This window comes from Ursus americanus, chromosome 4, assembly GCF_024610735.1.
Source record: "Ursus americanus isolate L20-20 chromosome 4, mUrsAme1.1.p, whole genome shotgun sequence".
Classification (NCBI taxonomy): domain Eukaryota; kingdom Metazoa; phylum Chordata; class Mammalia; order Carnivora; family Ursidae; genus Ursus; species Ursus americanus.
Window position 1 is genome coordinate 47,440,872 of NC_142130.1, and position 26,188 is coordinate 47,467,059.

Genomic DNA, 26,188 nt, shown 5'->3' on the forward strand with positions numbered 1-26,188 from the left:
AACAAGGTGACTAGAAAATGTAATAGAGTATCTTTGCTTCCAAGGTTAATGGGATTTTTCAGATCCTCAAATACAAGTAAACATTTTACATAAAAGATTAAGAATCATTTAACTTTTGAAGTTAAAAAAATGAATACCTGGGGTTTTTTGTCCATATTGCCTCTTAATGAGTAATATTTATAGAAGACATGGGCCACGAGGCCTAGGGTATGTTGATAAATTGCTATTACTAAAGTTAATGAATTTTGCTTGACTGTTTTTAGCCACTAATGGTAGGAGTTGATAAACTTTCCTCTTAGCACTGTGATGTACATATCGTCACAGGCACTTAGAATTTGTAGATTAAATCCTCCCCGTCTCTGCCTAGGTAGGCTACATGTTGGTGCAGCTTTTCAGCACTGAAGCAGCCTCTCACACAGACAGTTGAGTGATAGTTGGGATGCTGACTTTGTGTTGTGCCACTGTCACTAGGCAGGATTTCCTTTCTCTCTGTGGTTCTGGATTAGAGTTGGTCACAAGAGAAATTTTCACCAGATTTGAGAGGGAGAAGTGAAGGAACAACTGTTCATTTTTCATCCTCGCTCCATGTCCAGCTCTCCTTCCTGACCGCTGGCACAGCTGACTTCCAGCTACTTCAGACCCAGCGCCAGATGCAGAGGGGCAGCCTGACGTAGACGTCTTCACGAGTGCCCAGAATTATGTAAGGTTGATTCCATATACTAAGTCCTTGCTGTCATTCTCAGCACTTTGCCTCTCTGACCCCAACCTTGACTCATACAGGTGGACCTGAGGTTAATCTAGAGGCTCAGAAGCATTGAAGGACCCAGGCTCATTCTTGTCTACCATCCTCAATTTGTTGGCTTTGGTCTTTCCATTTTTTAAGAAGAGTATAGCCGTTCTGAGCGTTTTCTCCTCACAATTGAAGTTTTTCTTTATAATGATGCCAATACTTTACAATTTAAGATGAATACCTGTCGCAACATTGTAACAAATACTTAGAGAAAATCAGACCAGGTAGCATTAACGCACAATTCAGGGTTGGTTTTCTCCTATAAACTATAAGGTCAAAACCGAAGTCACTAAAATCCTGGTCAGAATTTTTCTTTCTTATAAATTGATTAAAATAAAGGGAAGAGATCATCAAGTCATCTGGGCTGTGCATTCTCTATGTGGAAATCTAAATTTATTATAAGGCTGATTAATGATATGACAACTGAGTCAGAAGAGTGAATCAACTTATCTTCATAGCTAATATCACTCAGCTATGCAAACCTGGTGTTGGAAGGTATAACCCAACCCCCAGAGATGTCAGTTCTTGACTTGATAGGGCCCTTTGCTCTAGGCAATCTTGGAGACCCTAAGACTCACCATATTAAATCTAGTTGGTTAAACTGATATTAACTAACTATTCATATAAAACTGGAGTATAGTACTTTACCATATCAATTGCCCTGGTTTTTCACCTTTTCACTAAGGTGATTCCTGCTTCTGTGTGCTCTCTCACCCATCATTAGTTGATCAGATTTTGAATCAGCACTTAGAGATACATTTCTTCCATGATCTTGGTGGGAACCTCAGTGTGGCCTCCTGGTCTGACTGTAGCAGGAATGTCACCGACTGAAACAGTTCTTTTCTAAGTTGGAATTGGCATCCAGGCATGTTAGGACTTGATGAGTAAATGTGATAGTGGGAAAAACAATGGTTGCAAGTCTTTCCAAAGGTAGAATTATTAGGCCCTGACAAGCCACAGCAGGAATTGCAGTGAGGAAAGGGGGAAGCGAAGTCACTGGATATTAAGGACGCTCATCAGGTGTTGACACAAAGCTGTCTTAATTTCCTGAACCGGCTGGGTGTTCTGAAAGAGCCTAGAACCAAGAAAAATGGATTTTAAATGGCTGTAGTTCAGGTCAGAATAACCATTTTTATCTTAAGCATTTAATGATGATAGTGTTTTGTTTGGTTTTGGGGAGTGGGGAGCTTTAGAGCTATTGTCTGCATCAGTAATTAGAGATCCATGAGACAGTTATAAGTAGTTATGAAGGCTCAGTTTTAATCTCACTTCTAGATTAGTTCCTGAGTTTTTAACCAGTAGAAAAACAAGTTTATCCCACTCTTTGTTCTTACTTATATTCTAATGAAACTCCTAATAAAAGGTGTGTGGCAAAGAGTTTTAACTCCATTTTAAGCAACTGAATTTGCAATTAAACTGTAATTCGTAAGTGAATTATCAGTCCCCAAGGAGCCTAGAAGTGGTTGGGAAAATATGGAAGGCCAACCATCTGAATCTGGGCAGAAAGTGTAATCTGCTTTTCACTACTTTGTATTTCTTTCTACTTCTATACGGTCCTGTGCTTCCATTGGAAGAATAAGTACATTGGTTTACCATCATATGCATAGTGCCACTGGAGATCTTTTCTACAAGTAACAATAGGAAATTAAGTAGAGCTGTTTAGTTATAGACATTGGAAAAAGCCCTAATTGTGTTTTCTTTTCCTGTCTGTTATCCTGTGATCTCTCTCTTGCCCTTTTTTACCCCTCTATCAAAGTCTTGCATGATGATATGTGAATCGATTACTTTTTCACAGTAGCATTCTTATGCTATAATTTGTTTGATAAAGTAAAGGCTTTACCTTGCTTTCCTCTGCATTAGCTGTGTTGGCCGTCTCAGTATGGACCCTCAGAAGACCTTTCTATAGGGAAAAAAAGAGAAACTTAGAAAAAAATCTTTTCTCAAACACTCAAATTCTTTTATTCCTACCTCAGTACAATTATAAGACTCACCTTACTTTTCCTTTCATATCTTTCTTCCAACAAACAGCCTTAAAAATGCATTCTGTGTAGAAATACCTCATCAGCTACAAATAACAATAAATTCTTATGGCTGATTCAGGTGCACCAGAACAGGGATAAAAGCGGTCCAAGCCAGGAATTCCTGGCTCTTTGGGGTAGTTGGCCTGAGTCCTACTAACCATTAACAATGGAAAATAACAGCCAAGGAGGTGGTGATTAAGCCCATCGATAGCAAAGGAAAAAGGGGTATGATGCCGTTTTCCAAGGAAGGCCTTCCTTTTGTGCCTTGCTAAAATCTAGGCTAATTTATACTTATCCTAGACTAATGGCATTTTAGAACAGTTCTAGAAAAGGGAATTTAAAAAAGAAAACACATACCATGGTCATATGGAACTATAACCAAGGACCTGGAGGTGGACAATGTTTGGGGGCCTTTAGTGTAACAGCTTGAAATACATTTTTCAGCCTATCTAACTACAGAGCTATAACACATTGTTGTTGTTGTTGTTGTTGTTGTTGTTGTTTTAAGTAGCCAATACCCTGATGTTTTTGCTGATAGCTCCTGTCTGTTTCTCCTAGAATCAGTACCCAGACTGCTGGGTCTGCCCTGGGAAGCTGACCTGGATGGATTCCTTCCACAGGCTGGGTCTTCCCTCTGGCTTCCAGCTGGGGTGGAGAACAGAGAGGGAAGGGCAAAATCTCATATCTATTCTTCCAGCTCCTTCCTTGTAAGGTCTCCTTGGTCTGGCTGTATCCTTCAAGTAAAAGTGACTCTCCCTACAAGGCATCTGATTTTACATGACTCTCTCCTCCTGGGTTTTGAGAACTGCACCCTCTTTTTGTCCCTTCAAGTTTAGATTTGCTAGCAAATGAGCTGCTCCCAGCTCTGGGGAAATGAACGATCTTCTGTGCTCCCCTTTGTACAGTTTTGAGTGTGCCAGGCATTTTCTGTTGGGACTTGCCTTTTGCACACTTCCAATATAGAAACTAAACTGTCATTCCGGAGCAGTATGTACTGCCGCTCTGTCCCGTAATTTAAACCTGAGTCTAATCACAAGTATTATTACACCTGTCAGAAGTTGCTTTTAGGGGACAAACTAGACTTGCCTGTGGTTTCCCATCTTTTTCCACTTCTGGCCAGCTAAGGGACAGGAGGAACCAGTAATAAGCAAGACTAGACTGCCTATTAGTATAAACAATCTCAGAGTAAAATTGGGGAAACTCTTGCTCACTGTCACACTTAATATATCTTACCTGCAATAAAGGTGTCTTCTATGACCAAATCCCCTAACTTCATGAGGGGCAAAAGGCAATTATCAGTCAGAGGAAGGGACATGGGATCTATCTCAACCTCCCAGGACAGTCAGTCTTCTCAGATTATAGAATAAGAGAGAGCAGGTGGGTCACGTTAAGTGGTATACATAAGTCTGTTTCATACCCCTAACTTTTTGGATTCCTGTTTCCTGGTCTAAAATATAGAAATAAGTAGATCTAAGTTTTTCCTAGATCTAATTCTGTTAATAAAAGCCAAGCCTTCTAAGAAGTCCTGTGACCATGGCATCTTAATGTATCAGTAAGTAACACAAGTTTGTTGCAGAAAAAGTGTTTTAAAAATGCAGCAAGGATTAAAATAAAATGGCCCCTAAAAGAGAAAGCAGTAGCACCATAGACAAAGCTCAAAGAAAGAGAGAACAGAGTGCAGGGACTAAAGCAAGTCTAGACATAGGGACAAACTCTTTCCAAAGGCACCCATTTTTAAAGTTTGGGCTTACTTCTTTCCAGCTATTTTTCAATGCAAGATAATTTTGGTAATTCTATATATTATTTTAGTGCTAGATTTAAATTTTTTCAGTGTGCTGCAATGCATGTGCTTGTATATGGCTTGTTACATCTTCGACCATTTGATTCAGAATAAATTTGTTAGAAGTATAGTTAGCTGGAAGAGTGGGAGCATTTTAAAAGATTTCTGATAAGTTTTACAAATGACCAGAAAATTAGACCTGTTTACATGCCCAACAGCCACGTAGCATTAGCTGCTGGTCATCCTGGATACACCTCTACCTGTACACCCAGGGACAGAGCTCATATTCTCCCTGAGATACCTACCTCTCCTGGAACAGTTGTGTCTTTTTAACATACAGAATATGCCAATTGCCAGGAAACCCAAAATCACCAAAGGCAGAATAATTATCCAGGCGGTTCTGCTTTGACTCTGTTCTAAATAAAACAAAAAGTCTATAAGCTGGAAGAAAAATTACTAAAGAATACATTTATAATTTTAAAAACTAGTTATTTCTGCATTTATGAGCATAAAGACCTCCCAGTCTCAATGTCCTTACTGTGGGAAACCTGCATAAGCTGGACTGTTAACCAATTGGTGGCTTGATAGGGTGTGGGTGTTGGGGGAGAAAAAGGCCACAAACCTGAGAGGCAAGGAGTCTATTATGCACTGTGTCTATTGTTTTATATTGTAAAGAGAGTTAACACACTGTTACAAAGGAATAATTATGACTACAGACCAACCTCAGCCCAGCATTATCCTTGGAGGATGAAGGGAGAGTGGAATGCACCCTTGGCTTGGAGAAGACAGGGGCATAGAGGAACAGGGTAAGTGCAGAGGTGATCAGCGGAGTGGAGAAGTCATCACCTTGAGTGAGAGGTGACAGGCAAACACCAGGATGATAGAGGGCTTGATGCTCCTCAGAATCACTGGAAGAGCCAGGGGGTTTCCAGCAACTTTGTTGGAAGTACAATTGTTGTAATTAGTATTAAAGGAACTAGGACCCCAGAAGGCAGAAACTTGGAGACCTTCAGTTACTCAAGTCAGAACCTACTAATCTTGTGATCTACATCCTGCCACCGAGTAAGAGCAAACATTAGAGCACACAGGCCAATTCAAGGTGCAAAAGTGTTCATAGCTATTTTTTTTATATAACAGATGTCAATTTTTATGAACATATTCTTTATTAATAATGTTCTGTAACCACTAAAACATTAATTTCTACACATATTTGTGTCATTCTGAAATTGCGTACCCATATAAAGAGTGAACAATTAAGTAGAAATGTTGACTTTTGAAAGTGTTTCATATGCATACTTTTCTGGGACCCCTGGGTGGCTCAGTCGGTTAAGCCTTTGCCTTCAGCTCAGGTCACCGTCCCAGGGTCCTGGGATTGAGTCCTGCATCCATCGGGCTCCCTGCTCCGTGGGGAGCCTGCTTCTCCCTGTGCCTGCTGCTCCCCCTGCTTGTGCTGACAAATAAATAAAATCTTGAAAAGAAAAAAAATATATATGCATACTTTCCCTCCTGAAGAAAATTCTGCAACATGTAACATTTTCTTACTTTGTCACCCTCACTTCCTCCACTGTAAAGAGATTTGCCCAACATCACATAGTGATTCAGCAGCAAAATTGAGCAAGAATTATTCAATTCCATTCAATTCCATGCAACCTTTATTGAGTAGATCTAGACTCTAGGAATCCTAACTCCCCATACCCCCTAATCTGGGCTTCCTTTTCAAACGCTGCAGTATCCCCTGGGTAAGACAACAAGTAGAAAACCATGATTCAGAATAGAAAACCACATTTCTTGGCAAGAGTGATATCTAGGATACTAGTAGTGCTTGCCCTCTTTTCTGCCCTGGTGGGGTAGCTCCTGCTACACACCTCTTTCTGGGGGGGGAAGTGTGGGCAGACCTCCTCTAGTCTCAACAGGCCAGGGTTTCCTTGAGAATGGGAGGTTCTGAGAAGCTTCTTTTGTCAGAGATGGAATGGTCCTGATGCTTTGCTTTGTGTAAACTAAAATTAAATCTCTGGTTAGAAAGATGGGTCATATGTGGTCTTCAGACCATATCTTCCTGTTGTTTTTTTTTTTCCTACACTCCAAAATGAATCCAACATGAGGCAACATTTGAAAAATAGAATGTAAGCTTATCTATATTTTACATAAAACTAACATTCTTATTTGGGAGAAAAATAGGAGCTTCAAATGCACCCCAGTTTTCAGCACTCTCAAAATGACAGCGGGAATATCATCCCTCAGTGTCTAGAAGCTTCTATTTGAAGACCACTTAACCTAAAGACAACTCTGTGTTCTTACTTCCAAATCTCACTACATAGACTCACTGAACCTCCAAATCTGTTATTCCTAATTTTCACAACTAGAATGATAGAAATGTTTTTAAAACATATTTTCCACTGACTCAAATATCTTTAATAAAGAAGAGAGAGCTGCCACTATGTCCCATGATATCAAATTGATAGCTTTAAGGTAAGGGGATCAACCAGCCCACCTAGAAAGTCAACTTCATGCGTACATATGCCATGACTCTATAGAAAGTAGACTAGAAATATTTTAAAGAGTTTTGGCAGTTAGCTATCAATTGAGGTAAAAAATGAGCTGAATCAGGTGTACACTTAGTGCTTCCAAAGTCCTTTGGTGATTGTTTCCACCAAGTCACAGACCGTGCTTTCTTAGCATCTACCAGAGCCCCAATACTAACTTCTTACTGTGCCCAAAGCCTCAACTCCCCAGACCCTGGGCCCTAAAGCATGTGTTAGGCGCAGCAGTAACAGGAATTGAGAATGCTTAGGCTCCAGAGTCACCAAATCATGTGGGTTCCCCCTTCATTTCTGAAGCCCTAAAACCATGAAAAGGAAATCTTATGGGAAGAATTTTGTTTTTTTCCAACCCAGGACTTTTGTGTGTTTGAAAGGAGATTGACTACCATCTTGACCAAAAGTATCCCTGGTAGATGACATCTTCAGGAATACCAATCAAGATTATTCTTTAAATGCCAACCTGATTTCCCTGTTTGATATTCACAATCTCTATTGCTATAGCCAAAACAATTATCCAACCCTACTTGTAACTTACCTACTACATGCAGTGTTTGGATGGTGAGAAAAGTATATTTGCTTGAAGAAATATTGCATAAGTATTTCCCACTGTCTGAAAGACTAAGATCCTTCAAAGTCAAGGAAAAGTCACTCTGGTTTATCTGCTCTTTGTTCCACGAGACTCGGGGTTCATAGATAGTTGCATTTCGTGAGGAGCTCAGAAAGAAAGCCAGGATGGAGGAAGTCTCTTTTTCCATGTTGTACCAAGTGACTATGAAGTCTTGATCCAGTAAAAAAATACTGTTTGTAAGTGCACATGAGAGTGAAAAATTTTCACTTTGCATTTTATGAAGGTCATCTAATAAGAGGATAGAAAAGGAAACATCAACAAAAATACAATTTTCAGGGGCGCCTGGGTGGCACAGCGATTAAGCGTCTGCCTTCGGCTCAGGACGTGATCCCGGCGTTCTGGGATCGAGCCCCACATCAGGCTCCTCTGCTATGAGCCTGCTTCTTCCTCTCCCACGCCCCCTACTTGTGTTCCCTCTCTCGCTGGCTGTCTCTATCTCTGTCAAATAAATAAATAAAATCTTTAAAAAAAATACAATTTTCAAATGAATTTTCTAAGTTACACTTAGAAGAGCTTCAAGAAATACCTTTGGAAATGCGTTTCTTGACAGAAGCTGTGCCACCACCATTTTAACACTTCTCACGATTAAGTTTAGACCTTCAAGGAGGCCTAAGCCTGCGTCAGCCAGTGAGGTGACACTCCTGGTTTCTAACTCCTACAGCCTGATAGTGAGCACTCAAGAATGTTGGTACCAGTTATCATGCTTTTGAAATCAATGTTCTTCTTCTGTTGACCCCTCGAGTGCTGGTATTCCCCAGGACCCTCCCCTTGTCACTCTGTCTACTCTGTAGTAGTCTCTTATGGTCTCAACTGCTTCTTAATCACTTTTTGCACAAAGTCTCTTTTCCTGCACTTTACAAGTATATTTCCAAGTGTGTACAGGTAAGCCTCCACTGGACTGAGCTCTATGAGAATAGGGGCTCTGCTGGATATTCTCGGCTTGCCCCTCCAGATCTAGCTCCATCTTGTCCTTCCTGTTCTGCAGTTCAGTAGCTGACCTCTGTGGACTACCACAAATTCTTCTCCCTAAGCTCTAGACTCACTTCACACTCCACCTGCGAGAGAGTGATGCCAAAACAAGCCTCTCTAAAATGCAAGTCCAGGTCTCTCTGATACTTCAAAAATCCTTCTTTGTCTCCATACTACCTCTGGAATCCTGGTCAAGCTCCTTAGCAAGATCAAGGCCTTCCATCTAGTGTTCCATTCTTTCCTTATAAATCACTCCTCATTTCTTCCCAACCTCTGACAGAGCACGTGCACACAGAAAGCCCAGGGGAGCCTACCTTTCATTGTCCATCCCCCTGTCCATGTTTGTTTCAGTAATGAGTTTTCAATAGCACATTCATAAGATAAATTTGATCCTGTAATATTTATCATACTGTAAACATAAAAAGGATCCAAAGATTCAATTTCTCCCATATTGCTTTCAGAGATGGATGTATTGTCTGTTTTCCATGTGATAAGTGGATGAGGATAACTTAACACGCTGCATATTAAGAAGCTGTCTATGTTCCTCTTTTCATACTTCATCACAGGTGTGACGAAAACTAGGAGGGAGAAAGAAGGACATATGAGGGACTGTCATTAGCTTCTTTTTAAACCATCTGTGCAAAACATTTATTAATACCCATGAAATGAAAAGCTAAGCTTTATGAGCAAAAATTGGCAGTTACTAAAGGAAAAACAAAACAAAAACTCTATAGCAACTTAGGATACATACTGTGGTTATCTACAAGTAAAAAAAAGCATGCATGAATACTTAGCATAGCAACTAGCAATTTTAATTCTCTAGTAAGAGCTCTAGAAAGAAATCTAATGATCTTGCTGAGCAACCAATATAAACTAGAGCTCACGAAGCACTCTGTACTCTCCAGGTAGTAACTCAGAGCCTTTTTGATTCTTTGTTTACATATGATCCTTTGATTTCTGAGTCAAGGTCTGAAGCAGCTAAATGAGATAGAGGAAGAAGAAACAAGTGCTGGATAGAAGAACCCACTAGAAAATGCCCCTCCTTCCCATAAATAAATAAATTATAACGTTAATACAGACAGGAAGAAAGCATATAATATTAATATTAAACTTAAATTAAGCCAATAATTCAACATTTTTAAAGATATCATATGGGCAGAAATTAAGATTGTTAACATTAAGTGCTGATAGGACTTATGGGAAAATGGATACTCTTTTGCTGCTGGTCAAAGTAATGTATTAAAATTTTCTGATACTTTTCTTTCAGATCATTTCCCACTATTAAATACAAGAATGCTCATCACAACATTTGTCGTGTAAATCACTGGAAATACATGAGTATCTACCAGTGGAAGAATGGGTGTATCAATTATGTATTATGTATTAGTATAATACAATTAGTGTAGCGTGTCTATACTACGAGATACCATGCATTAAAAAAGTGAGGTAGATTTGTATGTATTGACTTGGAAGGAAGCCCATAGCATATTCAATTAAGAAAAAGATATTTCAGAAAAACACGGAATGATATCATTGCTGTTTTATAAAACCTTACACACTTACTTACCTCCCACCTTTAGCACCACTTTATTTATGATTTTTTCTAGATGTTGTTCCCACATAGCATACATAAATTCCTTCATCCAGAAGGCTTAATCTTCTTAAAGATAAAGAGGCATTCCCATTGTGAATTTCACTATGGAAGAGGGATGTCCTGTTTGTGTATTTGTGATCTTGATTTTCCAAATAGTCCCTGTCCTTGTAGTATGAGTAAGCATACTTATCTTGATTCTTCCAGTGAATTACAACTTCAGGCTCACTTTCAAATGAGCAAGGGAGAATTATATCTTCACCAAGTCTTCCAATGACTATTTGCTCTTCCTCAGTAACAAGACTGGGGGAAGCTAAAAGGAATGTATCTAAAAATCAAGAGCAGGTATGAAGAGAATTAATGATGGGTGCTTACCAAGGGCTCTATTAGGACCATCTAGCAGAACTACCCTGGGTCAGCAGCCTGATCACTAACAGACCACACCATCAAGAACCCTTGCTAGTCTGGTTACTAGAAACAAGCCACGAAGCTTGTGGTAGAGTTTCTGCAACTGTATATTATGTAGACAAAAGACTCCTGTTGATTTTTATTCCTGAACATATTCACTTTTTTAACATATACTACAACAATAACAAATTAGTTTATCCAGCTAACTAGACTCAGCAGGCTCTAAAAGATTAGAACAAATTTAACTTGGTTTCATTAAGAAATATTTGGAGTATGTAGAAGACAATGTTTGATTCAGGAATCTGTTATGAATATGCAGACATTAGCCTCAAGCAAAGGAACACATGAGCAGGAGGAGTCCAAAAGGGGAAGTGAAGTAACTCATTTATTTTGGCTTTAGGACATCTCTCCAGATATCCTACGAGTCAACTGAAATAGAGTAAAAGAATATTATTCTGGATATAAATGTGGAAGTCCTATCATCCTGAGATAGATATACCCATATATACACATACATGTATATTTAATAATTATATAGTTTACTATTAACTTCAGAAATTAATTTTGAAAAGCAGATGGATTCATCACAATCAAGGTTTTTGCAAAGAAAATATACTTCGCCATTTCATAATCCTTGAAGGCAACATCCAGCTTCTTTGACCAATTCACAAAACATTTTAAGTATATTATGTACGCTATCAATGGATTTTAGAATATTAGAACTGGAAAGGATCTTATCTTACAGATGAAGGAGTAAACTCCTTTGGACCTTGGCCAAGACCACCCAAGATGGGAGAATTGAGTGCTCATGTGGCCTTATCACAGTCTTTTCCCTCTGCCCTCTCTTCTGGGGCTCTTTCCACTCTGCTGTATCTCACTTCTCTCCCTCAGAGAGACTAAGTTTATTTCTGTAGAAAGAACTAGAGGGATGCAGTATTATGCTGAGAGAAAGACACAGAAAGATGGAGGGGGAAAGGAGTGGTTTTTGTCAATCTCCCTAATTGCTCTACTAAATACCTCAAATATTCCCTTAGATAATTAAAAATGCTCGTCACAGGACCGAGCAAAGTGGATAATGTCTTCTGTTGAGTGTTAAGTACCAAGCTTACACTTGGGGAAAAAAAAATCAATCAACAGTCAATCAAACTTGCCTTTCTAGTGATTTTATATCCAGTAGCAGATAACAGATTAGAAAAAGCCTTACAGTAGACAGGAGAAAATATCATTTTTAATCTTCATGTAGGACCTCCAGTCCGTTTTCCTGTTTCTCATTAAGTGATCTTTTAGAAAAGTTCACCATGCTATGGCTACAGAGGAAACCGCCACCTTGCATTGTGTGCTCACGTTCCTAGTTCCTGATACAAACAACACCTGGGTGTATTATAAAGTGACTCACCGTGAAATCCACTTAGCGATGGTACAAGAATGAGGATGATAGACAGCACTGCCTGTGCCTTCATGTCTTGTGGAAGTCATACTAGTTATCCTATCAAAGACAAGAAAATATGCATGTTATATGGATTTCAAATGCAAACAGGAATTGGAAAAGAGTGTCTGACTTTAGGAGATCAGTTAAATAAACTACAGTACATCCACACAAATCATTCATCATTTAGCAGCCACTAAAGATGGTATTGTAATAGATGGTTCAATGGCATGGAAAGAAGTTCTTAATGTTATAGGAGAAAAACCAGAATACGATGTAACTTATAAGTAGCACAGTCCCTTTTTAAAAGCACATACATCTCTGCACATCAGAGACAGACATGACATATCACTGAATACACACTAGGACCTTAACTCTGCAGAGCGGATTTCACATCTAAAGCAGTGCCTACTATATAATAGGTATTGAAAAATGGCTGTTGAATGAATAAATATTTGGTATATGTTCAACAATCGTTCTCTGGATAACAGTTTCTGTATTTTTAAAGCCTTCTACAATGGACATGTATTGCTTTTATAGTAAATATACTAAAAACAAATTCAGTTAAATATTAACATCAATGATGTTAACTATGGTGTTATTTATAATCACACACAAAAACAAAATCTGGAAATACATTCTCATATAATAGTACAAATCATAAGTCATTAAAATCATGATTCACAATGAGTATTTCAAAAACTAAAACACAAAAGAAAAATATAGATGGCAAACTGTATACATACAATACAATTCCAAGTAAGTAAAATAGAACTGATTTTCTCTGGTGATAGGATTATAACTTTTACTCTCTTTTAAAAAATAGCTTGTTTAAGGAATAGCATATAATTAGTTTTAAAAACCTCTAAAAGAAAATTTTAAAGAAATCATTTGGGATCCACACTATCAAAAAGTTGTGTCATAGTTTATTGTAGGATAGGAGATTTAAGAATAATTAAGACTATTCTAAAAAATAAGAGTCCTTCATCACAGCAAAATTAAACCTGATAGAATAATTTGTAGTTTCGTCTTTACCTTTTAAATACTAGAATAATTGTATGTACAGCCTTGGAAGAGAGCCTTTTTTAACAGGACTATATGTTTTTTATGATAGATATGTCTACATAAAATTGGAAAAGAAACAAGAGCATATTAAAATACAAATAATCAGGAATACATTTGCAGTATGACAAAGTTATCACTCCAATAGCTCAGAGAAGTAGATAAAGTGTTTGGCAAAGCACAAACCTCTAAAATAGTATTAGTTATGAAAATAAGACCTTTATAATTTTTCCTTTTGATGTATTTGCATGTGTAATGTATGAAAAGATGTATCACAATAATTGTTTCTGAATAGTAAGATTACAAGTAATCATTAAACTAATTTTCTGCTATGAACATATGTAAATATGTAATAACACTTTTTACCTTTATAGACTACTTAAAAAAACAAACAAGAAAATTAAGCATTCTCTTTCTCAGCAATAATTAATGCAGACCCACCTTGCTTAATATAAATTTGGGGCATTCCATGTTCACTGTCTTACTATATACGTTCACTTGTTCATTCTTCATAATGACTCCAATATTTGCTACCTTTTCTTGAAACTTCCAATGTTTCTTTCCCCCATGTCTCTTTCAGCTGATGCTTTTGCCTTCATTAATGACGATTATGGATACTCCCTCACCCCCACCATCAATTCAAACAACCCATTACCAGCTGTGTCTACTCTGTCTCCCCTTCTCCTCTTAGAGAAAGCCAAACTCTTCACTTTTGCCCTGCTTCCCATATTTTTTACATTCAAGAAATTTGCCCCTGCAACTATATCCCTTCCTCTACTGTATCATCAGGTTCTCTCTCTCCACTAGATCAAGCCCCTGAATATAAATGCCCTATAAGTCCTAGCTTAAAAACATGGAAAAAGCCCCACCATATTCTCCTCTGACTCTTGATTAGCTATCTACCTATGTCTTAGCTCTATTAACTTCTTAAAAGAATTGTCTAAAGAGCCACCCCCATTTCCCTTTTACTATTTCTCCTCAATCCACTCTGGCCTCTGTCTGTGTGACAGGTCATAAACTGCCCCATCAGTGTTTCCAAGAACCTCCACGTTGCCAAAAACAGTAGATATGATTTGTGCTCATCTTATTCAGTCTCACAGCAGCATTCAACATAATTGGCCCTTACCTCTCTGATGGAAGAGCCTCTCTTGTGTCCAGCCCAACTTGTTCTCCTGGTTTTTTCTTCCTTGATGCTGTTCCCCCTCTGCTTGCCCTATTTATGTGGAAATAAGGGAAGTTCTCAAGTCTTATACTTTCTCTGGACTCTCTGCCTAGGTGAGTTCTTCTATTCCATGGCTCTGAATGTGATTCTGTATGTGAAGGATTCTGAAACTTACCTACTGAGTACAGGTCATATATTCAATTGTCCATCTGATCTGTTCATTTAGATGTCTTATAGACATCAGAGAATCAACATGAGACTTTGACTTTTACCTCTTTCCCTTTACCATTTCTCCCCACCTTATCCCAAACAAGACAACAAAATTACCCAGAATTACATGCAGTTATTTTTGTTAATGGCTTAGATAAAGCTCCATTATTTGTGCACTCACCAACTCTACCATTACTGTCTCTTCCAAAGCCACTATCATCTCTTACGTGGATATCTAAAATAGATATCTGACTGGTTACTGCTTACAGTCCACTATCAATGCAGCAGCCAAGGTCATATTTTTAAATGTAAATCTATGACATCCTTCTACTGAAATCCCTCCAGTGTCTTCCCACCATACTCAGATCCAAAATTTTTAACCCTAGCCTACCAAGTCTTGCATACTCTGGCTCCTGGTCCTGCCTGCTCCTCCAGCCTCTTCCCTAAAAGCGCACAACATACATTCTAAAAAAACTCGTGAAAACAAATGCTCCAATTCAAGGGTCAGCATGAGCTGAAAATTAGGTCCTTGAGAACTATTTAATTCATGTCTTTTGAATAAAATGACAAATTACAGTAACCCATTTATCATCTAAGATAAAGTACTATGAATAAAAAAACATACTCAACCTCTTCTACACAAATGCTTGATTTAGCTCTGTTGAAATAATTTCAGCATTCAGCTAAGTGAGGCAGTTAATGAGTATTTGGCCCTATTTTTATGCCCAAGTTTTATTTTTAGACATTTATTTTCTTCCCCAAAAGGAGCAGAAATCTTCCACCTTGAATTAAACTGAAGTTACCCAAGTTGCAATCAGCACCCTTACAAAAGGGTTCAAATGTTAGAAGCATCTTGTTCTGGTACATTTTGGCTGGATTCCAGAGGTGGGGGAGGAAGGCAGAGAGGCAGCCTCTGTAATGGAACACGGCAAAGAGCAATCCAGATGCTAAGACTAATCAGACAGAAGGGAAAATTGAGGCCATCCTACAAGCACAAAATAAGAACAGGACAACTACCCCTGGACCCCTCTTGACAGCTACAGACCACACTGGCGGCAGCCATCAGCACGAACTGTGACAATAATGACAAACTTAGCTTGTGTTCGGCCCAGACTCTCCAGCCTGCCCATCAGTAACACTTAAGACTAGACCTGGCCTCATAACTGCTGGCCTAAATATGAGCGGAGCGGCATTGCAAGTCAATTTATTTTTGAAAACCAAGAATGTTTCATATCACTTGCATCACGCCAGTTCCCTTTATGAGTCCCTTCAGGAAAAGCAGCTTCCAGGGTGTACACTCTCCTCTACATTGTTTTTAAATTCAGTGCCTCCCATACTTGGCTCTGAGCCAGTTCGGGAAAGTCATAACAAAAGGAAACTCTTTGTAGCATTGTAGGGATTTCTCCTAAGCTTCCACTTAGATTTTAATAGGATTGACTTTGTTAAGATAGAGAAAAAGAACAAAAGAACAATTTTAGGATTACCCCCTCTTTACTCAAAAAATCTCCCCTGATGTTCTGCAATGGAAGTCCGCCACTTAAGGATTCATACATTGGGTTGAAGCTCTGAATCTCTAGGGGTACTGCCTTTGTTTCAGGCTCTGTTTGGTCTTTTGTTTCGCTGTTGTTCTGGATGGAGGAGTTGGTCTTTGTAACTGGGTTAAGGTACACTAATGTATTTTTGGGGAGGTGTAGGGGTGCAGCTACAGAGCAGTAAGAGTGAAGGAAAAGGGGAAACAAGGAAGAAGGAAAAGTAGATATGAGGTGTTGGTTGCCTTGGCCATAGCTTTAGAGTAGAAAACAGAGCCACTTGCTCAGATCTCCAGGCATCTTCTATAGAACCACAAGTCCATCAGAGAAAAAGAAAGGAATTCATTTATGGGTTTTCCCCATGAGGCTTTAACTCCCATGTTCCTTCTACTTGTGCATCTGGCCCCTCAGCCACGGAGGACAGTCACGAAGGAAGTCAGAGGTCATGCCTCACAGTATGGTATCCTGAGTCTCGAAATACAGGGCAGGGGAAACCACTGCCTCTGTGAGTTTCCTCTGGAGACTCATATCTGTACTGTGGTCATTGCAGCTCACACTGTGGTGGGTAAAATGGTGGACATGCTGAGGTTGGCCTCCCCAGGGAAGGTGGAGTCAGCTGCTGCCATTTAGAAATATCCAAACAATGAATCATGGAACACTACATCAAAAACTAAAGATGTACTGTATGGTGACTAGCATAACATAATAAATAAATAATAAATAGATAGAAATGGGGCAGTAGTGTTGGGGCAAGGGTTCTCTCTGTCCAAGCAGTTGAGGGGCCAGGAAACAGGTAAAGCCAAGAAAACCTAGGAAGGCTCATAAATTGGGTCCAATAAAAGCAGCTATTTTGGAAATGCCACACATTTAATATCTGATATTTTGTATATTAGCAGACCATTAATCTCCTGCAAGGATCCCCTGTGATCACTTTTTCTAGTTCAGGTTTCATGCACACATTGCTCAGCTACTGCCACCTTTTCCAGAGGATGCCCTTACGTGATGAAAGCTGTGATTCTGGGAGTTACATTCCTTCCCTACTCCCCGTCCCAATGGTAGCTTCAAGTCAAGAAACATTTTGTGGTCCGGAGCCCTGCCCAGGGAATGAAGCTGAGACTTCACCTGAAGCCATATCCCTGCTTAGCTCCTTTTTCTGCCTCATCCTGTTCCCACACTTCTTCACACTTTCCTCCTGAAGACACTCCACAAATCCCCATCTCTGGTGGGGTTGATCTCTTGGAAGCAGAGCTTGCAGAGCCCAAGACAAAGAATGTGAGGAGGAGGGGCACTACTATGCCTCCAAGGGCCATTTTCCACTTTAGACTCCTATCACAAAATGTTCCTTCCTGCCAAAGGGTAGGTTATATAATCCTCCTCAATAATGCTGTATACAAGAAAGAATATAGCTGGACAGAATGGTGGTTTTTTTTTTTTTTTTAAGCAAGAATGCTGCAAAGCCAAGACAACTGACAAAAGAAAATGCCAGGGTTAATAAGGCAGACGGCCGGCGTTTTGTCGAGCATATAAAGGTAGTAAATAACTGAATAAGACTCCATTAAGTGAAGTGAGTTTTGAACGTGTGCAGATGTAAGGCCAAGGACTGCTTAAAAAAAGTCAGCTCTCCCTCTATAAAACACTGACAGAGCCACGGCATGCCAAATGCCGCTGAGAAGCCCGTCTGCTGTTTCTGTATACTTCTCCTCCAGTTCAGTGCGTTAGCGTCACTAAATAATTTAAATGTTAATTGATTAAATGCGAGAACAAGACAAACCTGGTGTTTCCCCAACAACTAAGTTGAATAAGATGAATGCTCTGGAAAGGCTAAATAAAAACAAGTCACAAAAAAGGACAGAAGAAAATTCTGCTATTGGATTAGGTGTCAGGGAGACAATAGTAAAAGACTGAAAGCAAATTGTAAAGATCTAGAAGGAGCCAAACTCTTTTATAACAATCTGAGTACAGAGTTCTCTGGCCACTTTCAAGAAATGAAAATTGGAAATCCCAGATGGTGTGCTACCAAGTTTGTGCAAGAAAGAGAACACAGAAAATCAAACAGTGCTTCATGCTCAGAGCAATGCCTTGACCCCCTCCACTCCAAAAACCTAGAGAGTAGTAGATGGACACTTGTTAATTTTAAAAAACATTCAAAATATATAATTTAGGGGCGCCTGGGTGGCGCAGTTGTTAAGCGTCTGCCTTCAGCTCAGGGCGTGTTCCCAGCGTTCTGGGATCGAGCCCCACGTCAGGCTCCTCCGCTGGGAGCCTGCTTCTTCCTCTGCCACTCCCCCTGCTTGTGTTCCCTCTCTCGCTGGCTGTCTCTCTGTCGAATAAATAAATAAAATCTTTTAAAAATATATATATATATATATATATATATATATATATATATATATATATATATAATTTAGACACCTAACTTTTTTTAACTAAACCAACGACTGGGCCTGATTGTGTCAGATGTAAGGATTTTGAGGAAAGTAATGAAAGCTCTGAAATGATATGGTGACCTCTCACCACAGACAATGTGAGACCAAGTATCTGTAACACAGAGAAGAAGCAGTAGTACCTGGGGGAGGTCAAAGGAGTCTTCCTTCCTAAGGTCAGTTTAGCTTTATCGCCCAATGCCGGTTTCAGAGTCCCATCCGATAGTGGTCACAGCTGTTATATTTAAATACATCTATTTGCATGGTAAGTGATATATTCAGTATTCCTCATTCTCAGTATGAGATTAACCATTTTGACTCGATCCCTGTGTCATCCTTTCAATTCCAGAAGTAAAGAACTCTTCCTTGTACCTACGTATCAAGGTGCTGGGGTTGAATGACCTGTAACGGAATAGCAGAATCAAGGATTGGGTGTAAAGAAGAAAAAAAAAGGCAAAACAACCTTTACAAGACTTATTCCTAGCTGTGTGTATTGCTTAGAGCTTTTATTAAGTGATACTTTATGGAGGTCTGCGTTCTGGCAAGCACTTGTGCCTCTGGACACCTGAATTAGTGGCTTTCAGTGCTTGGAGTTTAGAGCTGTAGCTACCTCAACTAGCTGGTGCACAGGACAGGGAGGACTGTGGCCTAGGTCTGCGTATACAGCTTGGTGGGTCACTTACAAAGTATAGCGGTTGTGAGGTTGACTTTGTATCAGTGAGTTCTCTCTACAGTTCAGAGTCAGTTCTGCCAAATAACCCTTGTTTGTAAGGCTCCATTGCTTTAGCCCTATCTTCTACTTACAATCCATTCATAGATCTGACAATGTTAAAGTTCTGAGAAACAAGAGAAAATGAAATACCTCAAATTTATCTCAACCTCCTGGGAAACAGGATTAGATCATTGTTTGTACGGTACCCACTCTGTCATCTACCAAGCTTAACCATCTTTTCTACCATTGGAAACATACAATTTGAGCATCTCCTATGGGTCACAAACTGTACAGGGATAAGTCAGTCCCTAATCTCACAAAGCTCAGGCTGGTACAAAAAGATAGATAGATTATATAAACAAATCATAATACAGAGATACAGGCAGCAATAGGAACTCCCACGAGGTGCTATGGAAGGACAGAAGAAAGCTCTTGAGCTTAGTAGGGGCAGGGTGTTAACAAAAACTTATCAAAGCATTGAGTTTTGAAGGGCAAGGAGGAGCTGGCCTGTGGGAAAGAGTACAGGGAAGTGGAGGAGGGAAGATACTTTCTAGGCAGACAATAAAACAAACATACAGCTGCAAGACAGAACATAAATACCAAGCAGGCCGTGTGGAAGAAAAAATGTTGGAAAGGTGTGCAAAGGCCAGATCATGACATTCTTGTAAGCCACACTGAGGAAATAGAAAGCTAATGATGAAGTCAGGTTTGTCTTTTGGAAAGATCCCATCAGTGGGACTGTAGCAGAGAAATGAAAGGAGCCAGCCTGTAAGCATCAACGAAGTAAATGTGACAGGAAACCATTTAAAAGCAAACTTAAGAGCGTGAAATAGATAAGGTGTGAAAGCACACCATGGTAGACACTGGTACCATTTCCCTTCTTTGCTAACAGAACTCCTCTGCCCGGCCCTGTGTAAGACGTGACCACCGCTAGCCAACAGAACAGAGGAAGGGCCCAGAAAGGGTACATGAGATGGCCACACCGGCTCAGTGTGGGAGGGGGAGTCCTCCACATTTGGGGAGGGAGGAGCCAGTGTGGTGACCACTGTGAAGAGCTGGAACCCAGTCAGAACTTCCCAACTATCCTGGAAACTGAGAGTTCAGCTGCTCACCATGTTCGCACAACTCTTGAGCGTTGAAACCCAATTCTGTCTGTATGTCTGCCTTTCCCTCCTAACTCCAAGCCCAAGGGAAAAAGGAAAGTGTGGCCAGCTTCTTGTACTGCTTTGTCTCCAAAATGAACTATTGAAATCAAACTGAAAAAAAAATGTTTGGATACTGTGCTGGACAATAAGACATAAGCAGAGGTCTGTTGGGAGTATTTCTGTGAAAACTTTTGTGTCCTTATAAGGGGGATAGATACGAGAGCAGAACTTCATGGCAACCCCTTCCCTCTGCTTTCTGAGCACAGAGTTCATGCTGTAGCTGCAGGAACCACCTTCTAGATGTAAAGAAACAAGTGTGAGGATTAAAAAGTCAACATAACAAGGATCATAGAGATGATAGACAGAAAAAAATGGAGTTTGTAGTGATACTGTTGAGTCCAGCCTGTTCTGGATCCTCTATCTTTAGACATTCTGCTATTTAAGTAATACATTTAAACTGCTGTGACTTGGTCTCCAAATATTCCAAGGTGACACAAAATAAAAATATCTTTTTTTTACCTGGTAAAGAGCTCCTGACACAGGAAGTAGGTTCCATTTTTGTCTACATAAATAAATCAATGAAAAAAATAATCTCTCTTCCCACCACAATTAAATATTGACAGAAGCTTTGTCATATCTTAAGAGTTAAGTTGGAGACATGCATTTGCTTGCTAATGGTGGCAAAACCACTTTTAATCTTGAAGCTAAAGCAAGCATCAGTTATGAGCCATTGGAATTTTGTAGTAAATTTAATGTGCCTTATGCTTTTTGTAAGAAGAGGTTTCTAACAGCAGAACACATTAACCTGAAAAGTCCCCTTTCTTTTTAGTGTCAACATTAAAAGGAAAATACTGATACTCAGCTGAAGTAGTAGCTTGCAAATATGAAGTTTTTTTTATACAACTAGAAAAGAGTGTGGCTATTTCACCCTCCAGGGTCTCTGTTTGTCCTTATTTCTTTAAAATAAATAAATAAACACACACACACACACACACACACACACACACACACACACACATACTTGTTTTCAAGGGGCCTTTAAAAATAAGGCTATGGGGTAGTAAAGCAACTTCATAATAGACAACTAGGACTTGCATATTGGTAGAGTGAATTTGACAAGTCATAATGCAATGACGTATACTTCAACATCATAAGTTTAGTGTTGAATTTATAAAGTTAAGACTAGAGAAGGGACAATATAAAAGTTTTAAGTTGGTCTGTAGACCTTTCAAAAGCAGAGTACATGAGTTTGACTCATTCACGCGCATGGCTCCACTCACAGATCAAGCTGCCCAGACACACCTGATAAGTCAGCCTCTGCTCAGTTCTATTTGTTTCTATAGCTAGAAGTTCTCCCAGGGGTCTCCTGAGTTCAGTAAAGACACTGGAACATTCAGGGAGAGAGAAAGAAAGAGAGATGGAAGGGGGAGGGGAGGATGGAGAGAAAGAAAGAGAGGAGAGAGAGAGACACACACACAGAGATGGACACTAACCAGAGATGTTAGGATTCTTTGAAGTGAGGCATCTTTGTTCATGCTTTCTTCTGTTCAGGAAGTGAGATCTAGGCCCAGCACGATTCACTACAGAATGTTGATTGCTTCTCCTTGCCTTGGCTTCCCATCCTTTCTCTCCAAAGATCAGGTACTACCCTCCTTGAGAAATATGAATTCTCATCTGCTCTCCTCTGCATCAACCCATCTTCTGGTAATTCCTCGTGTCCCTGTTCTGTTCCTTCTTCTCTTTCCCTAGACCTTAACTCTGACACACCCCCCAGCTCCCCTTCTCTCTTTCTCCATGCCTACAAACACACTGAATAAAATTCCTTGACCTTGTTGTTCCCTCTACTTGCAACCTTAATTCCTAACAAACTTTACCTCCTGAGCTGTATCTGGGGCCATATCTACTGCCACCCCTTCTCATGGCGTACTGACTTTAAAAATCCTGTAAACCAGATTCCCCCTACCAATCCTGAAATCATTTTTGAAAAGCCCCAGTGAAACAAGTGACAAACCCAAAGACATTCTTAAATGATATGCAGGGACATTTGGTTACTCCTTCCTTGCCACATAATGGGGAGTTGTCTATATTTGTGGGGATCTTGGGTGGAAGGAATTGGTAGGTCAGAAGAGCAGATGATGTAAATATCTAAAGATGGATGAAAGAACCCATAAGAACAAAGTTTACTAGGAGGTCCTATCTACTAAACAACAACAACAACAAAATAAAATACAGTTTTCTCTTTTCTCCTGCATTTATTACTCTTTTGGTAATATTAGCAGGTAACATCTCAGTGCTATTAAGCATACAGTATTATTATATACATCGTAAATCTAAACACAATCATGTGAGGTATTATAATTTCCATTTCAGAGATGAAGACACTGAGGTTTATATAGAGGCTAAGTAACTTGTTCATGATTACAATGAATGGCAAAGTCAGGACTTTAAACCAGATCAGGTTCATGACTTTGAGGCCCTCCATTAACCACTCTACTATGAAACTTTACAACAGACATCAATGATTCGCCACCTCTAGGTTATTCCGCAAAGAACAAGCTATCAAGGAGCAAATGGTCCCTTCCAGTGGTCCCTTTAGTCTTTTTGAATCTTGACCTTTTGGGGAGTTTTGGCCCCAGTTTCAAGAAGTTGTTTTCCCTTAGCAAGTGTTGATGGCAATTGTAAAACCATGTATGGTTTAGTGAAGAGGTTAGTGTAGTCATTCTAAGTGCTTCTCTGCTTCCACTTGCTCAATTCTCCAGATACGGTTAACTGTGCATTCTGTTAATTATTAATAGGAGCCTCTTTCACAGTGCCCCAGGTTGGATGATGAATTATATGGTCACCCTATGTATGTACCATTCTGTCTTAGTCTTTTTTAAGCATTGATTTCAACATGTAATCAATCTGTTCAAAATCAAGAGCTCCTGCTAAATGTGTAGGAGACATTTCTGCCTGCCCGGCTACCTTGCCTTCAAGGGAACCCTTCTTCCCCATTTCATTTCATTCTGGGAAGGGGATTGCTGCTAATCCATGTTGGCAACAGTGTCTTACTCTATCATTCCCACCAAGGATAGGCTAATAATCTAGGTGTGGCAAATCATGGCGACCCATCCAAAGAGTGGGCAAGTGATCCAAGAAAGGCCAAAGCACTTCTGAACATTCAATGAGAAGGTCTTTTTTCCACTAAGGCTTCCAGGCTGGGAGACTGTGTTTGAAACTAATGGCAGTGATAAACTCCTGCCACGTGAAGAGAACTGTTTGACAGAAAGAAAGCAATCAGTGGTGGGGAGTGCAGAGAGAGGCTGAGGGTGAGAGCATAATGGCAAGCAGGCGGGTGTACCTGAGCAGACAGAAGTGCTTGCCAATAAGCACATCGTCATGGCCTTGGTTCCCACACTTCTTAATTCAATTCTATAAACTACCCCGGTATCGTTCCATTTTATGTGTGCTAACCAAACCTCTTTTTTTTTTTTTTGCTAAGCTAATTTGAATTTGGTTTCTATAACTTGCATATAAAAGTGTCCTGATACTTAATCCCCCCAAATTCACCTTCAATAATATTCAAAGATATGAAAAAAAATTTAAATAAGGTACCATTTCTAACTAGGCAGAATGACAAAGATTAGATAGATATCTACACACACACACACACGCGCGCGCGCGCACGCACATGCATATATACATTTAATATTCAGTTCCGGAAAAGTTGCTTAGAGACATATCATTGGCGATGGTATATGCTGATATACAACTTTCTGGAAAGCAGTTTGGCAATATTTATCAAATGCCTTTAAAACTGCAAGACCTTCTGTAGTGACAAGCAACAGATTCAGGACTTAAGCAAGAAGGTAGTGTATTAGAAAGAGACTGGGGAATTCCAGAACTGAAGGATCAACCTCCAAGCTTCAAAAGAGCAGACAATGCCAGGAAAGTCAACAGCAAGAAGCCAAGAGAACTCTCAGGCTATGTTACACAGGGATTCAGTTCCAATCAACTTCCTTCTGCCTAGATCCTCGTTCTACTTTCCAAATTGGAGAGGCCACGCACTGGTTACATACTTCTACTCTTGGGAAAGCCAGCCACAGTAGGGATAGAAGGCAATAGAACATAAGCTGTACAGGGGCGCCTGGGTGGCACAGCGGTTAAGCGTCTGCCTTCGGCTCAGGGCATGATCCCAGCGTTATGGGATCGAGCCCCACATCAGGCTCCTCTGCTATGAGCCTGCTTCTTCCTCTCCCACTCCCCCTGCTTGTGTTCCCTCTCTCGCTGGCTGTCTCTATCTCTGTCAAATAAATAAATAAAATCTTTAAAAAGAAAAAAAAAAGAACATAAGCTGTACAGTCAGCTTGTTGGTATATTTCTATACATGAATCTTTGCCCAACACATATAGCCAAAGCTGCCTTCACTTACCACCACCCAAATACTCTATGGACAATGGCAAGCTTACTTACCTCCTTTGCTGTGGGAAGCAGTCCAAGTTACAGAAGCTGCTGCATCCAGGAATAATAATAGATTTCACAAGGGCACTGCTCAACAAGATCAGCATTTCTCAAACCATCTACAGTAAAGGAACAGTAAATTTTTGTTTCTAATCTGTCATGGACAAATTCACTGGGAAAACGCAATAAAGATGAATTGCTAGATAAATGAAATTAAACATAAAATGCAAGCCTTGATTTTTTATTATTATATACAATAGGCATAGAAATTTGATAGCAATCTAACAGAGTAATTTTAAATACTCTCTATTTCTATACTTATTGCATCATGAACCAGTAATAAACAGTGCACGCACTGGCACCGGCCTGCAGAGCCCCACTTTGAGTGGTTCCACTTTAGAATATATTTATTCCCCCTCAAATTCTGCTTCAATCTATGGCCCAAAAGGAATATTTTACCATCACCAACATACTCTACATACAATATGGAGAGAAGACATTTTGTTCTAAGTCATGATGCAACAAGCAAGGAAACAGACCATAGTTTTTCTGTCTGCCACTTCTCCCTAAACCAGAGCTAGTATTTGCGCCTTCCCTTTTTGGTTAACTATTCTGTGATCTCCTTACCTTCTGCTGGTCCCTTAGCTATGTCCCCGATGGGGTAGCCTGAACCTGGATCCTTGAACTGTTTCAGTTCTTAGTGGTCTTACCTATGGTCTTACCAACGGTCTCCCACTACGCTTTCCCATTGAGAACATAAAAGAAAGGCATCCATTATGTTCTTAGCATATCCCTTCTAACTGCACAGCAGTAATCATAGTATTCTTACTAGGCATGGTCAGTCACTCCAGCTAATACAGTATCCCACTTTTCTGCCATTTGCCCCCTGGCATGAAGAACCCAAATGACCCGTCTTAGTTTCTAATTCAGAAGTACTCCACAGTATGTTACAGATGTTTAGTGTGTAACATACAGTGTATGTGTAACATACAGTACTAGCCTATAGTACTGTCACAGTGTAGTACTGTAGGTTACACACTATGTGTTGCATCCAGTCCTCAGATACTAAAAGGGAGGATGAATGACACTAAGAGCCTCAGCGAGTAGAAAATTGAGAGTAGCTTAGTTATAACTGTTAGTCACCTCAGTCCCTCCTCAGTCCATGGTTCCTAGATCCACATCTTCTAGGTATTGGGGGACACAGCTCCTTACTTGGAACACTGGTTCAGAGCCTACCCAGTCTTCTGTTGAAGTAGCTATGTCATTAGGTAGAAGATGCCCTGGAAGATTGCAGGGCTACATTTTTAGAGACCATTCCACCATGTGAGAAGGCTTGCAGCTTCATTGATAGA

At 39.8% G+C, this 26,188-nt stretch overlaps 1 protein-coding gene across 1 annotated transcript; it reads right to left on the minus strand.

Annotated features, from left to right (window-relative positions):
- Window positions 1-156: 156 nt before the first annotated feature.
- On the minus strand, window positions 157-24,946 carry HHLA2 (HHLA2 member of B7 family). The gene is given in 11 exon segments (XM_045785259.2): window positions 157-1,865; window positions 2,631-2,690; window positions 4,897-5,007; window positions 7,667-7,987; window positions 9,043-9,306; window positions 10,296-10,335; window positions 10,337-10,647; window positions 12,124-12,213; window positions 14,342-14,428; window positions 18,683-18,941; window positions 24,849-24,946. Coding segments are annotated over 7 exon segments (1,137 nt in total). The 5' UTR covers window positions 12,188-12,213; window positions 14,342-14,428; window positions 18,683-18,941; window positions 24,849-24,946; the 3' UTR covers window positions 157-1,865; window positions 2,631-2,664.
- Window positions 24,947-26,188: the final 1,242 nt, after the last annotated feature.